At 43.3% G+C, this 16,607-nt stretch overlaps 2 protein-coding genes and 1 long non-coding RNA gene across 8 annotated transcripts; 1 reads left to right on the top strand and 2 right to left on the bottom strand.

Moving 5' to 3' along the window:
• The first annotated feature begins 382 nt into the window (after positions 1 to 382).
• LOC123104685 (uncharacterized) lies at positions 383 to 7,410 on the top strand. Its single transcript, XR_006450482.1, has 3 exons — positions 383 to 796; positions 1,618 to 1,733; positions 6,969 to 7,410. It is a non-coding gene; the product is annotated as an uncharacterized lncRNA (long non-coding RNA).
• Positions 2,231 to 6,468, bottom strand: LOC123104683 (uncharacterized). Of its 2 annotated transcripts, XM_044526563.1 has the most exons (5): positions 5,893 to 6,467; positions 5,615 to 5,681; positions 4,531 to 4,646; positions 3,913 to 4,144; positions 2,231 to 3,837 (listed from the first exon to the last, which is right to left on the bottom strand). In XM_044526563.1, exons 1-4 carry the CDS (start codon positions 5,970 to 5,972, stop codon positions 4,030 to 4,032), a joined length of 378 nt encoding a protein of 125 aa, XP_044382498.1. In that variant the 5' UTR covers positions 5,973 to 6,467; the 3' UTR covers positions 2,231 to 3,837; positions 3,913 to 4,029. The 2 variants fall into 2 exon arrangements, with proteins under 2 accessions (XP_044382498.1, XP_044382499.1); XM_044526564.1 differs by lacking the exon at positions 2,231 to 3,837 and having other exon boundaries at positions 3,917 to 4,319; positions 5,893 to 6,468.
• A 513-nt stretch (positions 7,411 to 7,923) lies between the features above and the next one.
• On the bottom strand, positions 7,924 to 13,644 carry LOC123104684 (uncharacterized). 5 transcript variants are annotated; one of them, XR_006450480.1, is made up of 9 exons: positions 13,137 to 13,639; positions 12,245 to 12,336; positions 11,214 to 11,307; positions 10,986 to 11,036; positions 10,864 to 10,922; positions 10,408 to 10,474; positions 8,890 to 10,191; positions 8,704 to 8,803; positions 7,924 to 8,109 (listed from the first exon to the last, which is right to left on the bottom strand). XR_006450480.1 is itself a non-coding variant. In XM_044526565.1 (3 exons), the coding sequence occupies exons 1-3, from the start codon at positions 13,226 to 13,228 to the stop codon at positions 11,132 to 11,134; spliced, it is 360 nt and encodes a 119-aa protein (XP_044382500.1). In that variant the 5' UTR covers positions 13,229 to 13,644; the 3' UTR covers positions 11,088 to 11,131. The 5 variants fall into 5 exon arrangements, 1 of the variants encoding a protein (XP_044382500.1); XR_006450478.1 differs by lacking the exon at positions 7,924 to 8,109 and having other exon boundaries at positions 8,572 to 8,803; XR_006450479.1 differs by lacking the exon at positions 7,924 to 8,109 and having other exon boundaries at positions 8,572 to 8,803; positions 10,986 to 11,046.
• Between the last annotated feature and the right edge of the window lie 2,963 nt (positions 13,645 to 16,607).

The raw sequence follows: 16,607 nt of genomic DNA on the forward strand, positions 1-16,607 counted from the left end.
TTTTCAAATCAACAATTTAACTACAAATATACTTGACAGTACAAGATATGATCCAACAATTTGTTGGGTTCTTGGGTTTCCTTGTTGCTTTGCTCCCCTGGACTGGGTGGATTCCTTAGAAAGATTAATCTATAAGATTTAGTTTAGTAAAAGGGTAGCACTATTTTGCCTTGGTCATAGGCCCTTGGTCCATATGATTTTAAAAATGCATAAAAATGAATTATTTAAAAGTGTGACTGAAAGCTAACATTAATTGGGCATGCATGCAAGGTATATAACTTATTCACGAATAGCGCAAACCATAAGGGCTAAATTGTAAAATGACCAAAGAGATAAGGATATCCCGTCACGCTCTGGGCATCTCTTCTCATACACACAAAGACATCGGCAGCTCAATAGTGTGAGTTGCACAGGTGGCAGGAGGGGACGCCGCACCTCGGCACGTCGTGGAGGGTTGCTGCCGTGTGTCACTGCACTGCGCCTCACTACGGCATGCGGTAGCCACGCCGCGCACTGTCGCAACAAAATGTGAGCTCTCCGACACCCACCGCACGCGGTCGACCTGCGAACCACCTACACCGCCGCGACGCGCTGCGTGACCCCCTCCATTGTCTCGTGCTCGCTGTCGTAGTGTCGTGTGCGCTCCGTGCCGGCCGTTGCCATGGCCGTGGAGTGGGGCAAGATCCGTGGAGGCGCGCATGGGGCGAGCATATCAACCCACACTCATTAGTTCTGGCTGGGCGTCATTTGGACTGGGCGGCAAAGATGGCGAATTCCAGCGCCTCGGGTGCCTCAGGTTCGGTTCCTTTGCTTTGCTATTGCTGTTTGGGATTGTTGTGCGTTTCCTTGGCTTGTTCTACCTGAATTGAGATTCCCTGGAGAGTGATGAGTTCCTGGGTGGATACTAAAGAAGTAGAGATGTGGACTTGGGTATAATTCAAGGAGACCCGGCATTGTTTTCTAGCACTAAATAACTTTTAGTAATATCGTTGTCTAGGTTGATTGTTTGGCACTTTTGTTATGCACTGATGAAAACCAAAAGGGCATAGAGAATTTCTACTCCCTCCGTTCCTAAATACTTGTCTTTCTAGGCATTTCAACAAGTGACTACATACGGAGCAAAATGAGTGAATCTACACTCTAAAATATGTCTACCTACATCCGTATGTAGTAGTCATTTGAAATGTCTAGAAAGACAAATATTTAGGAACGGAGGGAGTAGTAGTTTTGATAGTTTGGTTCATACATTATCTTTTCCTTTCCTTTTGGATGTTTGCAAATTCCAACCCACAATGGAGGGAAATGCTCAATTTGGTAATAATCACAATTCGGTGTTGAATAATCACAATGTGTTTTATCTTCAACTTCTTATGGTTGTGGGCACCCTGGCTTCCTACCCGCTGTAAAACTCTTGGTTCATTGATGAAATGGAACGGGGTGCTGTAGTCCATGAAGCTCCTATATTTCGAGAAATAAAATCTTACGGTTATATCGTAAATTGGTGCTAGCACGCCAGGCAAGTGGTGGATCACTGATCCCTGCATGTAGTACCAGTTTAGATATAGTAAATGCTGGTTAAATTAACTCATGATCAACTGCATAAATCCTTTTGCGCAGGGAGTTCTAGCGACGCATTATACAGGGAGCTATGGCATGCTTGAGCTAGGCCATGGATCACAGTGCCTTGCAAAGGTGAAAGGCTTTACTACTTCCTGCATGGTTATATGGAACAGGTATGCCTTGCAGCATTGGTGTTTGCTCTTCTTGATGCCCCATGACTAATGAATGAATTTTGCTACTCAACAGAAACATTAGCTATCTGTGTTATGGGACATGCTTGCTTCTTGTGTTAAAATGACAATGACTTTGTTTATGTGGAATAATCATCCAGGTATTTACAACCTGTTAGGGTCCTTGTGTGTGCGCTGCTTGTGCTTCTCTAGTATGGCCATCTATTAGTTGACAAATGAGTATCCATGAGAGGGTACCACTTTACATGCAGTGCTTCCAGCCTTGTAGGCCTCACCAGAAGTCCCTTCGCCAAGCTTCACTGTGATGACTATCTCACAAACATCTTTCTTAACTACTCCCTCCGTTCCAAATTACTCGTCGCAGAAATGGATGTATCTAGAACTAAAATACATCTAGATACATCCATACCTGCGACAAGTAATTCGGAACGGAGGGAGTACTAAAAGCAACAGTTAAGGTAAATAAACTCATTTTCACATGTCACGAGAAACTGATTTCTTCAAGTTGCCCAAAAAACAGAGTACTAATACACAGAGAGACTGTACAATTGTTCAGGCTACTTTACAAATTAATTATGGAACAGGCTAAACATATCAGGATATACACCAGTTGACTGTGAAGAAAAGAAATCATCACCTACTAATACTCTACTAAATGAACTACATCCATTCACATCTCTAGTATTGTATACTATACATGCCAGAGAATGACTAAGAGTATTTGTTCTTCTCTGGAAGCTGTCAAGAAATACAGTTAGTAGAAAAATTAGAAGGATTCTGAGCTCTAAACTCCAGTTATCAATACACTTGACTGTCTACCGATCTCCAACCGGTTAATTTATGAATCATCAAATTTACCTATAAGTGGGCAATTGTATGTAAGATGTGACTTGCCTGGATGCATTTCATTGATAAATATGTAAATAAATGTTAGGACTTGCTTACATACCTGGATATTTATATTCATATACAGAGACAATATATCTTCAACTCACATGTAGGACAAGAATGTATAGTCACAAACTCACAATTCCATGGCAGCAAAAATCTTCAATAATCTGTGAACTCCATAAAACAATGATATCTCGTTTTGCTGATATATTGACATATAGAGTCAGCAGATGTGGTTGATAGGGGAGGAGAAACAACCATCAATTGTGCTAATGTCACCTCTCCATAGTACCATATGTCCAAAGGCACTCAAGTAAAAAATTATAACACAAAAACGACAAACGACACTGGGAGTTTGGAGCCCATCCATCTGATTTAGATGATCTGGGAAAGAGCATTGATTTTACCCTCTTGTGGATTTAAAATACAATTAGAAAAGTTCAGTTAACTGCTGAATAGGTGCTTTAAGCTCATCCAACTTCCTTAGTATTTTTTTGAACTGACAACTTCCTTAGTTTTGAAATGAACAAATCCCTCTCATAACATAATTCAATACATCAATTTATTACCAATTCGTTTTTCTGGTACGCAATAGTTAAAAAATAGGAACTGCTAGTACATCATGCATATACACAGTATATCAGAAAACATGGATAGAGTTCTTTTGTTATTAAAATGCTCCCTCTTGTGAGTTTAATAGCAGTTAAAGATAAAATCCTGGGTCGCTAGAGTTCTTTTGTTAATAGCAGTTTTGGTAGAAAATGCAAGCTTCAGCTAGCACCAAGTCATAAACTTACAGTAGATACTTCCTAGAAGAAGTAGGTTATTAGTCCGTCGTGGATTTTTCTCATAAACAATGTTACCATGCTCTGAAGCCTCTCTGCAGCTACAGTCGCTCCTTCAGCTGTAGGCATGGAAATTGTAGCCCGAACAAACACACTCTAAGTAATACTAAGTAATTGGTTAGGATAAATAACCAAGAGATATGGAAACTCATATGCATATTTTATTTGATAGTAGTTCTTTATCTAAGATACCTAATTCCATGTAACAAAGATGCCTATAGACGGCCAAAGAAAATCAATCACCAGAGCTTACCTCTCAAACTATGGCACATCTCAAAGCAGATAAACCTGCCTAGGAGACTTCGACCACCGCAACGCCTCTGCTTACATCCAACAGCGGCAAGCAAGACCTGCAAAGGTGAGCCTGCACATCAACACATGCTCAAAGAAGCGAGGACATAGCAGATCGGAAAGGGAAATCTTGCCTTGACCAACCGCGCGATCCCATCCACGCCGTCCACACACCTCAACCCGTCCTGCTGCCCCTCATGTGGGCCGCTGCCGCCTCAGGTTGATGATGTCGCAGAGTGTCTTCCTCCTTGTCAAGGTAGCGCCACCGCCGACACATTCCTGGTCTGTGCCATCGCCGTCTGTGGTGAATCGATCGGGCGGTCAAAAACGTTGGGCGCGAGCGATGCCTTCACATATGCAGGTGGTCTAAATAAGGCACGTACATAAACAAAATTGTAAACGTCAAAAAATTCATTTTTTTCATTGATGCATGTTAATTCTGAAGGGCATAAAAAGGTAAAACTATAAAATATAAGCACCATCACCATCAGATAGCTTAATTCATAAATCCTGGCACCTCCACCAAGCAGCAATTTCACATCTTCAATACAAAAAAAAGAATGTTTATTTGAAATGATTGACATGTGGTTGATGATTATTTAAATCACAGAGTTTGCTCTGTCGTCCATCAACATAAACAGTGAAAAAAATAGAACAAAACACCTTTTTATGTAGAAGAGGCGAGCAGACTATTGAAAAAGATGGCATATATTTCTGCATATTACTGAACCTGAAGCGGAGTACTGGCTGACCTTGCAAAGACTCCTTTTCTCGAGGGAGTTAACCCATACATATATAGAGGTGAGTAGAGAGTGGCTGTACTTGTCACTGGCTTCCACGCAGCCGCACCATAAACACGAAGCTGAGGCTGCTTTCAAAGATTACACAGGTTACTCTCCAGGAAGAAATATATAATTCATAGAATTATATTGACATAGCAAAATCTTTTGATCTCCATGATTCCACTAAGATTGGTTTGCCTGGGCTGGGGACCCATTCAGAACTATAGGATAGCAAAATCAACAAAGCAAACAAACTGCAAGACGATGAGAAATTTTGGGGCAATGCAAGACCAGGAGGAGGGAACCTGTGATAGCGACCCATTCAGAACTATAGGATAGCAAAATCAACAAAGCAAACAAACTGCAAGACGATGAGAAATTTTGGGGCAATGCAAGACCAGGAGGAGGGAACCTGTGATAGCGACCCATTCAGAACTATAGGATAGCAAAATCAACAAAGCAAACAAACTGCAAGACGATGAGAAATTTTGGGGCAATGCAAGACCAGGAGGAGGGAACCTGTGATAGCGACTCATTCAGAACTATAGGATAGCAAAATCAACAAAGCAAACAAACTGCAAGACGATGAGAAATTTTGGGGCAATGCAAGACCAGGAGGAGGGAACCTGTGATAGCGACCCATTCAGAACTATAGGATAGCAAAATCAACAAAGCAAACAAACTGCAAGACGATGAGAAATTTTGGGGCAATGCAAGACCAGGAGGAGGGAACCTGTGATAGCGACCCATTCAGAACTATAGGATAGCAAAATCAACAAAGCAAACAAACTGCAAGACGATGAGAAATTTTGGGGCAATGCAAGACCAGGAGGAGGGAACCTGTGATAGCGACCCATTCAGAACTATAGGATAGCAAAGTCAACAAAGCAAACAAACTGCAAGACGATGAGAAATTTTGGGGCAATGCAAGACCAGGAGGAGGGAACCTGTGATAGCGACCCATTCAGAACTATAGGATAGCAAAATCAACAAAGCAAACAAACTGCAAGACGATGAGAAATTTTGGGGCAATGCAAGACTAGGAGGAGGGAACCTGTGATAGCACGGTGGATTCAGTTGGGGTGATGAATCCTGAGCTCTCCATCGCCAAAGAGTCCATCCTATGAAATTATTCTCAGTTAGATCAACATAGTAAGGGATTCCAAGCCTGTGCAAAATTTCTAATCCCTCACATGCTTCTGTAGATAAGCTATTCTACAATCGACTATTGGATCGAAAGGTTCCACAGCTTTTTACATATTTGGAAGGAAGGGGAAACCACAAGCGCTAGCAGCCTCAAGCAGAGGTGTGCCCGGGTGAGAGGGGGCGTACCAGGAGGTGGATGCCTCGTAGGCAAGGCGGAAGTAGTCGGAGGAAACAGTCGTAGGTGCAGGCGCCGCGCCGGTGTCCATGGCGACGCTGCACACCAACAGTTCGAGCGGCTAGGGTTAGCCGCTGATGATGTTGGAGGACCTGCAGGTCGAATTAGATCAGTAGAGATGGTAGGGCAACGATAGGAGAGCACGGGAAGATGCTAGATGGCCGCCGGAATCGTCGGAGTTGGCTGAAATCGCCCGGCGGCTGCGCCCCTTCTCCAGATCGAGGCCACACTCCGGACCTCTCCTCTTCCAGATCGAGGCCATGCTCCTGGCGCCCTCAGGAAGAGAGGAATAGCAGGTGAGGCGGGGAGGCGGAGCAGCTCTTCTCCGGCGGCTGCCAGGCGGGGAGGCGGAGCTGCGAGCGGCGGCGGCGGAAGGGAGAGACGGAGACGAGAGGAGTGGCTGCGTGCGATGGAAGGGGATTGGGGTAGGTTATTTTACCCAGACCACGATCAGCGAGCACGGGACGCACACCTCTCGTACCCAAAAACACAAAAAAACTCACTTCAGTTGCATGACCCCACAGTTAACGAGGCCCACTCATCATCCTCTCTAGACATGGCCAGGAACGTGAGAAAAAGTCGACGGTTGACCAGCCGCCAGCAGCCAAAAAAACATTGTGATGAATCCATCGGGCGGTCAAGAATGCTGGGCGCGCGCGAGGCCTCCAGAATGGCGGGTACTCTAGAAGGCTTTATATGTTAGATTAGATTAGACAAGTCCACAATCAAGCTCTGCTCATTAAATTCATTCATAAATTCTTCAACAGAGTTGATATCCCCTGGGTTAACATAATCTGGGAAACTCATTACCAGTACAAACTGCCAGGTGCTTAAACATCTTGATACATTTAAGCATCATGCAGTATGCAAACCAGGCCTAGGTAACACAGTGTTATTTTGGAGTGACAAGTGGCAAGAGCTTCCTCTTCAGCTCAAATACCCAGAGCTGCACTCCGTTTGCTATCAAACAGAATATTTCATTGCAGGATGTTCTCGAGACTACTGATATTAGCCACTTATTCCACAGACCAATGTCTCAAGAAGCATTTGTTCAATTTAATGATCTGCAAGAGCTGCTCAACAACAGAGAGGTTTCAACGGGAAAGGACATCTGGTCCTACACTTTGTCAGCACCAAAATACTCCTCCATTAAGATGTACAAAGCCATCCAAGGGAATCAGTCGGCTCATAACACTTTCAAACTACTGTGAAAAACATCATGCCGACTAAGACATAAGATCTTCTTCTGGCTTCTTTTACATACCAGGAATTTGCTTCAAAGAAAAAGTATGTACCTAGAAGACTATAATTGTGCCCTATGCTATGAGCACACAGAAGAGACGAGTGTGCATCTATTCTGGGACTGTCCATTTGCTCTCATGTGTTGGCACTCCATTGTTCCCAACAAGCACCGACGGATGTCCACATATGATGAGATTCACCTATGCCTGACAGCACTTGACCCAGATTTTGCTATGGACTTGATTGTAATGGGATGCTGGAGTCTTTGGATGAGCAGAAATGACAAGATCTTCAGAAGAGCTACACCAACGATTGATACTTGGAAATTCTATTTAAAGGAAGGCATGGCAGAAGTAGAGCTAAGAGCTAAAGCAGACAAGGCAGTCAAGATTCACACCTCGATTCAGAATAACCTTTAAATCTTTATGATGTTCCATAAAACAGGCATTGGTTAATCTTTTCTTGTTTGCCTTCTTAGGCTTTTGTATGTGTACATATTTAATTAATGAAAAATTACGGTGGAACAATTGTTCTACGGTCTTGGCTTAAAAAAACAGACTCCAGACCTAACACTTACTAAAACAGACTCAAGGCCCCTCGAGGCAAAAGCTGACAATGCTATGTTGAGAGAGGGATCCATCCCTCCCTCTCCCCACACAACATTATGTCCAAATAGGCTATTCTCCAGCACCAAGCAGCACCAGAGAAACCCAAAATACTTGTGGAACTAAAGTTTTCCCGCCCTCACTAGAACTTTTCCATATACTAGATGACCAGTTGCGCCAATGGCGCAAAGGCCAAGAGTAAGTCATGTATTGAAAGAGTGTACATTAATATTATTCGGGCACATATCTTGAGCTCCTTGTGGTTCTTGCTCTGTTTCCACTTGAGCAATCCCTCTCTGCCTCCCAAATCTTCACTGACGCCTGCAAAATGTATGCACATGGGACTGCATTAAGATAGCCAAATGAACAAATAGTCCGACGAAGTCATTCACTATAACCAACAATTGTCTTCCTAAACCACAACTTGAAATACTCTAGATAGCCTCGTTTCAAAAGAAAAACTGAGCAACAATCGGATGGCAGACACGCCAAAATAGCTCAAATGATGCAGCCATTTGCCAATTTCCAAGCATTATTATGTCGCATACTTGTACAGTTGTACTTTCCAAAGCAGTTAGAAAACCAATTTTTTTCCTTCATCATGCAAGTACCGAGAAGATACTTCCTTGATGAGTGACCTTACTAATATACCGAAAAATCAAAACAAAATGTTAATTTCAAGAGGGGAAGCAGACACAAGTAACTTTCAGATAGTGGTGTCATTTAATTTATATACTCGAAGATGTTGTATCAATAACTATATACAATTCTTATTCCATTCACACATATTTCTTTGGACCCACATTACAATTCAAGCATATTTTTCATTCTTGCCTCCCGAGTATGGTATTGTAAAGGGGAATAGAGAGACAGGTTCCAAGGAAAAAGTAATAGAGCTATAGGAAATAAAATAACTCGTCTAGGTATGACTATGGACTCGGGCAGTGCAGCTCCCTTGGTCTTGGAAGGTGAAGCAAAGAATTTGCGACGAGCGCTCTTAGGGAATAGTGAGTTGCTGCATTTAAATATAAAAGTATATCAGGTACTGGCAAAACAACAGATTATGCAAAATGTAGCAGAGGACAAAGGCAGGCTTGGTACCTAGGTGTTTTAGGCGAAGCGCTTGTCCCTTTCCTTTCATAGGACAGACCCAGTGCATAGAAGCTCCCACACAAGGTGGGGTCTGGGGAGGGATTATAGGAACCTAGTCTTACCCCTGCAAAGTGCAATGCAGAGAGGCTGGTTCGAACCCAGGACCTCTTGGCACAAGTGGGGAGGACTTCACCACTGCGCCAGGCCTGCCCTCTTGTCCCTTTCCTTTCATAAAGGTCAAAAATTAAAAAGGAAAATAGAGAAGAACTCAACCGAGCAGAGCAAGCGAAACAATGGGTACATCTATTATACATGCAGGACCATAGAACTATTGTTGTCCCCAAACTAAAGAAAATATGAAAGAAACTATACCAGCATGAAGCAATGTTGCTAGGCCCCTCACAAGCAACAACTGTAGTACTAATTAATAGGCTATGGATACAAAGAAGCTGGAAACAAGAACGGATAAAAATCTGAGACGGGAGACAGGAAAAGAACATGAAAACTTGCCCTTGCGAAATCTTTTTCTAGCTCTTTAACGCTTGATAACACCACACGAGTCTGTATCATTGGTGCCACGTGCCTCAATATCGTCCTGAACTTGATGTAATAGAATTATCGAATGAGCACAATGAATCAGCCTACCAGAGAATTAGAGCATATGATGGCATTAATATTCTGCAACTAATTTTTTGAAAAACAATGGCAAGCTTTGAATAACCCCGAACAGAGGATGGAAACTTTGTTCCTTGAGGTAGGATCAAAGACCACCATATAACTAAGACCATTAGTTTATGACTGAATTATGAAGATAAGAAACATGCTTGTCCTTATTATAATTTTCATTTTCTTAAGAAGCTTAATTTCAAAACATGCGCACTTGCCAGAAAACACAGAAAATAATAACCGTAAACCAGTCACAGTACAATTAAAACCATGATAACCTTTAGCATATATAGCAAACTTAGAAGGTCAATTAGATTTTGGACATAAAATGGGCAAGAGCCCATATTAGAGGCTACCTAATTAAACTCCTAGAGATTGTATAGAAAAATTGAACTCCTCACTACCCATATTAGAGGCCACCTGCAGTCCGTCCTAGGTAAAGCATGTTGTGTGGCAGCCCGTGCTGCTCCTGTCAAGAGCAGGCATGAATGGAGAGACAACGCACAACAGCGACGCAAACTCAGGCGGGAGATAGCAATAGGGAGGGACTCTGAAAACAGAGAGATAAATATGGCGGCAATCTGCTCGCGATCCGGAATCACGCCGCGCAGTGGCATCCGGTCCAGATCTTGGGGAGGCGTTGTCCTGCGGGAAGACAAGAATAGGCAGCCGGCCGATCACCAGATATTACATACTATGATTTGCTTTAACAAGGGGACAAATAGTTTAATTAGTGATCAACTAACAAGAATCTAAACAATCTATGGCATTCATCTCCTAAGACACATCCAACAGTTGTGAAGAAGTAGTTACATCAGGGCGAGGATAGGAACAAGGACTGGGAGAGAATGAGGAACATACCTAGTACAAATCCAATCTCACTTCCTTCTTTCTCATTGTTAATTACCAGCATTGCCATCAGGAACATCTACAAAATATGTGTTCTCAATTCCTGGATATCCCATGAGAAATAGCAGCAATAAAAAAGGATGAAACTGGACTTAAATAGATTGTTTAGTGTCGTAAAAATTCAAAGAGTATGTCAACAGAAGAACAGTACACCAGGTAACGAACTACCATTAAAAGAACCAGTTGTTGTACAAGATATAATCAATTAGGGTGTAAAAACATTATCGTCAACCTGCACCAAATCCAGAAACTAAAGAAGAAGACATATGTAACACATGAAGAATGTAATCTTCTGGCAATAACTACTCTCTGGCACACCAAAATAACATAGCCTGCTGCAGAACAAATAAACATGACTACGGAGAGAGAGAGAGAGAGAGAGAGAGAGAGAGAGAGAGAGAGAGAGACCATATTTTCTTCACCAAGCACTTCCTCAAGATTCATCCCCTTCTCCTCTTCTCTCAGACCTGCACACATGTGTTCAGAAAAACCATAAATCAAGGAGTAAAAACTGGGGAAGAAAATGAGACCTTGCTGCTCCTCGCCTCATGGCTAGCCCGCTCATCAAGAAGCACAGCTACCTGCCATGTTCTTCTCAAGATCAAAATAGTAGTAATCAAATTTCACTAATAAAACATTAACAAACAATGGTTAATTAGTAAAGAACCAGTTTTATCTATTGCAGCGACACGAATTTCTTAGCTTGTGTACAACAACTCTTATGTGATAAGAAGTCAATTCTGCTGGGTAGTAAGTACCTCATGGAGATGGTTGGCATGGCGAAGCTGTAGGAGCCACCCATCACGACGAGGAGGCGAGACACAAAGAACATTTGCAGTAAGGTGTTTATGCCTGTGACGAACAAGAGCGTCTAAATTTCCGGGTATGTATATTGAATGGCTAAAGTTTATTCAAATATCAGGTAGGTACATCCACAATAGCACAACAAATGAAGTAGTTGAAGGTGCGGTACGATGTAGGGGGTTCATCCTTGCTTTGTGATACCAAAAGTTGCAGACATAAAATAAAATTTATCACACTGTGGGCTCTGAGTAAGATAAAAAAAAGAAAAAAGGTGAACCTGTCATCCGTGATGCTCATGAACTTTATGAGTTCCAATTAGCTTCCTGGTATTTCTATCATAATCATTTGCCAATATAGAGACATATCACTGCAGAAGGTTTCTTCTTAAAAGGAAAATTAAAGACACACTCCTTCGGTTGGAATGAGTACAAGCTAGGTATATCACAGATGCACCATAATAATTTCAAAAGCGGTGAAAAAATATGCATCCAACATAGAACATAGGTCCCTGTGTATAAGGAAAAAAAAGTAGTTTGCATATAAGGATATAATACATGGGGGGGGGGGGGGGCCAGCCCCAGTGCATGTAGCTCCCGCTTGCGCAGGGTCTGGGGAAGGGTCCGACCACTTTGGGTCTATTGTACGCAGCCTTTCCCTACATTTTTGTAAGAGGCTGTTTCCAGGACTTGAACCCGTGACCTCATGGTCACAAGGCAGCAGCTTTACCACTGCGCCAAGGCTCCCCTTCAAGGATATAATACATGAACAGACATAATTGTGTGTTTGTGTGTGTGTGCATGTGTGTGTCTCCAATAATTATTCTAGTAACATAATCTAATAATTAACATATTAACAACACTATTGCTTGAAGGGTCCAATCAGAAGCTCCCAATTATTTTAGTCTCCCGGGTAATCTCTCTTTGTTGCAATCTTCAAGCATATTTTGTAACCAACTTATTTATTGATAATGAGAAAGAAGAACTACCTGAGCAGCTGAGAGGAGGGCTTGTATACACTAAAATCCAATCTTGTCCAGTGAGGGGATATTCAGCATACATGTCCATGCCATAACTGAATCTATCAGCAAGCAAAAGTCACATTCCAATTTTGAAGTAAGCATGCAATTTCCAAGTTAAATGCTAACATACTGTATGAACCGGAGAGAATAGATCTCAAGTGATTAAATAAGCAATAGATACAAAATCTGTACTCTGAGGCTGAACTTACTTAGAAACTTAATAACTAAACTATATATGTAAGCTAGTAATCTCTCCCATAAACTATATATGAGCATGTATATAACAGCACCCATCTCACAACCCATACTTAGTCTGCTCTCACTTGCAGTGCAGCAGGGAGCTTTGATTACACACATCTATGTAGCTGTGCCGTCCCTGCGGCAGATTTGAGTCGCTAGCGCTGTTACCTGGATGTCGTCCCACTGGATCAATCAAAGTTGCTCCCTCATGCTTTCCCGTCTAGCAGAGTGGAACCTCATGACGTCCACTGGTCTGCTAGTCAGTTGATCAAACTGAACATACGTACAGAGCTGAATGGTTCAGTTCATGGGTAGGCTCAGATTGAAAATTGGGTTCAGTAGTCCAAAACCAAAACTTTGAGATGGTTGGGTTGATATATTGTCGGTCATGGATTGGAGTGGGTTGGGTTGGTGTATTTCACTTCAGGGATGGCATATGTGTATGTATTTTGGATTGGATTTAGTTTGGGTCTTGGAGCATTCCCATTCCCAAGTTTACATTCGGATGCTACAGCCCATGGATTGGGGTTCAGTTTGAGCTGAATATGTACAGAACTGAAACGCGTATGCATGCAGATACAGAATGGGGGAAGAAGAGAAGAGGGGAGGAGTTGGTTACCTTGGGAGGAGCAACCATCCCCATCGATTCCAACGCCGTACCTCGCACACCGGCGGCCTCTTCCTTTCTCCTCCTTCCTTCCTCCTACGCATGGCCCCGTCGAACAGAAGGAAGGAGACACACGGCCGCTTGCTCGCGATTTTGAGTCCAGGCCCATGGCCGGATCGGGGCGGATGGATCTGGGCGCCCTCCCGTCCGATGGCCGGCCGCCGCCTGATCTGCTCGGTCGATCTCCCTGCCTCTCTTCTCTTGTGGTGAGGGGAGAGGGGTGGGGAAGAGAGAGGGCGGAGGCCATGAAAGGCTGGCTGCTCGCTCGCTCGTTGTTCCTCTCGCTGCTCTCGCTCACTACTCGACAGCGGAGGCGACGGCGGCAAGAGGGACGAGGGTTCCAGCGGCGGCGGCGGGACGAGGGTCGCGGGCGCGGGTCGAGGGGGAGAGAGAGGTGAGGCATGAGGAAGCGGAAACGGAGCGGCGCGAGTGCGGGAAGAGCGGCTAGGTCTTCTCCACAGAAGCGGCTCCCTTTTATACTCCGATGCTTGAAATGATAAAAATGGCCCCGGCGGGGCATCGAATTAACAAGGGGTGGCGCAAGCGAGGTGGAACTATTCATAGCGATTTAAAGCCGAGGTGGATGGCCTCGTCCTGCCTACGACTTTTTTGCGAGGTGGAACTATTCATTGCGAGGTGGAACTATTCATAGCGATCTAAAGCAGACGTGGATAGCCTCGTCCTGCCTACGACTTTTTGAGAGTTTATATGTTCAATGATCAATATGTAATGGATGGATACAATGCTTGTATATATAACCCATATAGTGAGGGCATCTCTCGGCATAATTTTTGCAGATGTTGGAATTTCTAGTTGTTTTCATCTAATAAGAATAATAAAAGAGATTATGTCCCTAAAAAGGAATGCAAGTTAAAATTCTGCCAAAAAAGTCTCATGTAGATAGACTAGGAAAGTCAAGGCTAGTGTACCTCTCACATGTCGATGAAATCCTTTTTTCATGATAACTTGACAAAATACAAAAATGGGAGAACTCAAATGCAGAAAATGCACTGACCATCACTATAACTACGACAGAGTAAGGCATAGCATTATATTGTTATTCTAGTACCCCAAATGTATATTCCTATAACTACTAACATATCCCAATACTCTGTTGGACGAGGGGGGGGGGGGGGGGGGGGGGGGGGGGGGAGGTGGGGAGACAATGTATTAATAAGCCTAACATCTATAATGTCCAAGCAGAATATAAATATCATGACCTATGGACCAATCCCACAAACCAAATTATGTGAGGTGCATAAACATGCATGGGCAGGTGGTGCATCAGAAGAACACCTTTCGATATTTGGGGTCAATGCTGCAGATCCGAGGTATTGATGAAAATGTGAACCTTTGAATCAAAGATCGATGGATAAAGTGACACCAAGCTTCTGGCATTCTGTATGACAAGAAAGTGCCACAAAACTGAAAATCAAGTTCTATAGGACGGTGGTTCGACCCGCCATGTTGTATGGCACTGAGTGTTGGTCGACTAAAATACGACATGTTCAATAGTTAGTTGTGATGGAGATGCGCATGTTGAGATGGATGTTTGGCCACACGAGAAATGACTGGGTTCGGAATGACGATATACGAGATAGAGTTTGGGTAGCACCAATTGAAGAGAAACTTGTCCAACACTGTCTGAGATGGTTTTGGCATATTCAACGCAGGTCTCCAGAAGCTCCAGTGCATAATGGGCGGCTGAAGTGTGCTGATAATGTCAAGAGAGGACGGCTCTAGTGCATCAGTTGTCTCCAAAAAATTAAGTAAAATGGGCTGTCGCGTGAGTGACAGAACAGAGCACAAAGCATGACAGGAAGATGAACATAAGTACATGACGGCCTACAGCATTCAAGACTGAGTTGAGAGATGATGTTTCTTTGCTTTGAAACATGAATTAATGCAGCAGCAGAGAAGGTCGAGGTTAATGGAATTTCCAGCAACCCTACCAGCTTAGTAATAAAGGAGCAGCCACACCTTTCTCCAAAGGAAACACTTGTACCATAAGGTAGTAATCAACAGCTGGCCAAAACTAAACTAAAAAATAGTCACTTGGTTGACATTTTTTGGGGAACATGTCAACATGTACGCCACTACAAAGTTCACTCATCTCTGATTTAGCTTCAGCAGTAAATCAGTGCCTATCTAAATCAAATTTACATATAGGTTTTCTTCTCACTACCAGTCTAATAAAGCTATCAGATGATGGGCAATTGAGTATGTTCTTGAAATGATCCGATATGGTAGCTTTATTAGACTGGTCATTTCAAGGGCAGAGCCCTCCACTCCACTGCCCTTGTATCTCATCTCTTTCCCCGACTCTTCTCTCAATGGTGAAGCTACATGCACTGCTGAGGGGGGCGGTGCCCCCCCCCCCCCCCCCCCCCTAGCCCTTGGATATTTAGTGAAGAAAAATAAAAAGAAAGGCATAGACTAAGAAGATTGCATCCATTTGCCCCCCTCAAACATGTGTATTTTCTCTTTGCCCCCTAGCTCTGCCATTGCCTCCTCTCCTCTCGATTTGAGCTCCCGGTCATGGTGAAGGGCGTAGCTATCTTATCTACATGATGATGCTGCATTTCGTGTGGAGCTTCGCCCAAGCCGTAGTCTACCTGCTCACTCAGTTGGCCGGTGACGACATTCACCGCCTCGACATCGCCTTCCTTCTGGCACTAGGTGACGGGGTACGTACGTGTTGGGAATTAGCACACAAATGCACTTGTGGTTTACGGAAAACTGCAACAAAAACAATGTAATCTCAGCACCACATCATGTACTAACTCAAGGATCGTTGCTTAGCATGGAAGAAAACATATGCAGTAGCATATACGGAGGTAAAATATGTTACTCAACAGACAAGACACTCCTCAGCCGAGTGTCTTGTGTTAGGAGTAACTTTCTGGACAGCGGCAAGCATCAACAAAGAGACATGAGATTTTTACGTGGAAAAAACCCCAACTTGAGGGGAAAAACCACGGGCCGAAGCTACCCAAATCTTTTTCCACTATTATCAAATGTGGGATACAAGAAGTCTTCTCTAGATAGCACTAGAGTATTGCATACATGTACACAAGGGATTGGAACAATCTCACCAAAGATGGTGGAACCAAAACTTGGAGGAGACAAGGTAGTGGATCTGGACCATCACAATATGCATGCATGATGTATCCATGTGTACAATAGGTGGTGGCTCTTTTCACCTTGTCGACGGTCTTTTTTGTGTGGGAAATTCCGAGAGCTTTTATTCAAACAAAAGCATTCCTAGGACAATCCGGTAATAAACTGGTCACTAGGAACCTAGAGTCGTATCGAGCCAGCTTTCGGTCACACTCAATGCACAAGTGCGCTTGGTACAGAGATGAGTTGGGACATTAGTTGATCGATTTACATGTTGAACATCAAATAAAGAGAAATCACTAA

Source organism: Triticum aestivum, chromosome 5A (genome assembly GCF_018294505.1).
Source record: "Triticum aestivum cultivar Chinese Spring chromosome 5A, IWGSC CS RefSeq v2.1, whole genome shotgun sequence".
Taxonomy (NCBI): domain Eukaryota; kingdom Viridiplantae; phylum Streptophyta; class Magnoliopsida; order Poales; family Poaceae; genus Triticum; species Triticum aestivum.

Bases quoted from the DNA above. Each gene is read 5' to 3' on its own strand.
- LOC123104683 (XM_044526563.1), bottom strand. From the start codon at position 5,972: ATGGACACCGGCGCGGCGCCTGCACCTACGACTGTTTCCTCCGACTAC. The intron at 4,647-5,614 runs GTTCCCTCCTCC...CTTTGAAAGCAG, and splicing joins AATCCACCGTGCTATCACAG to CCTCAGCTTCGTGTTTATGG. The intron at 4,145-4,530 runs GTCAGCCAGTAC...TGCCTTATTTAG, and splicing joins AGAAAAGGAGTCTTTGCAAG to ACCACCTGCATATGTGAAGG.
- LOC123104684 (XM_044526565.1), bottom strand. From the start codon at position 13,228: ATGCGTAGGAGGAAGGAAGGAGGAGAAAGGAAGAGGCCGCCGGTGTGC. The intron at 12,337-13,136 runs GTAACCAACTCC...GCTTGCTGATAG, and splicing joins GGATGGTTGCTCCTCCCAAG to ATTCAGTTATGGCATGGACA. The intron at 11,308-12,244 runs GTAGTTCTTCTT...TGTTCGTCACAG, and splicing joins CCCTCCTCTCAGCTGCTCAG to GCATAAACACCTTACTGCAA.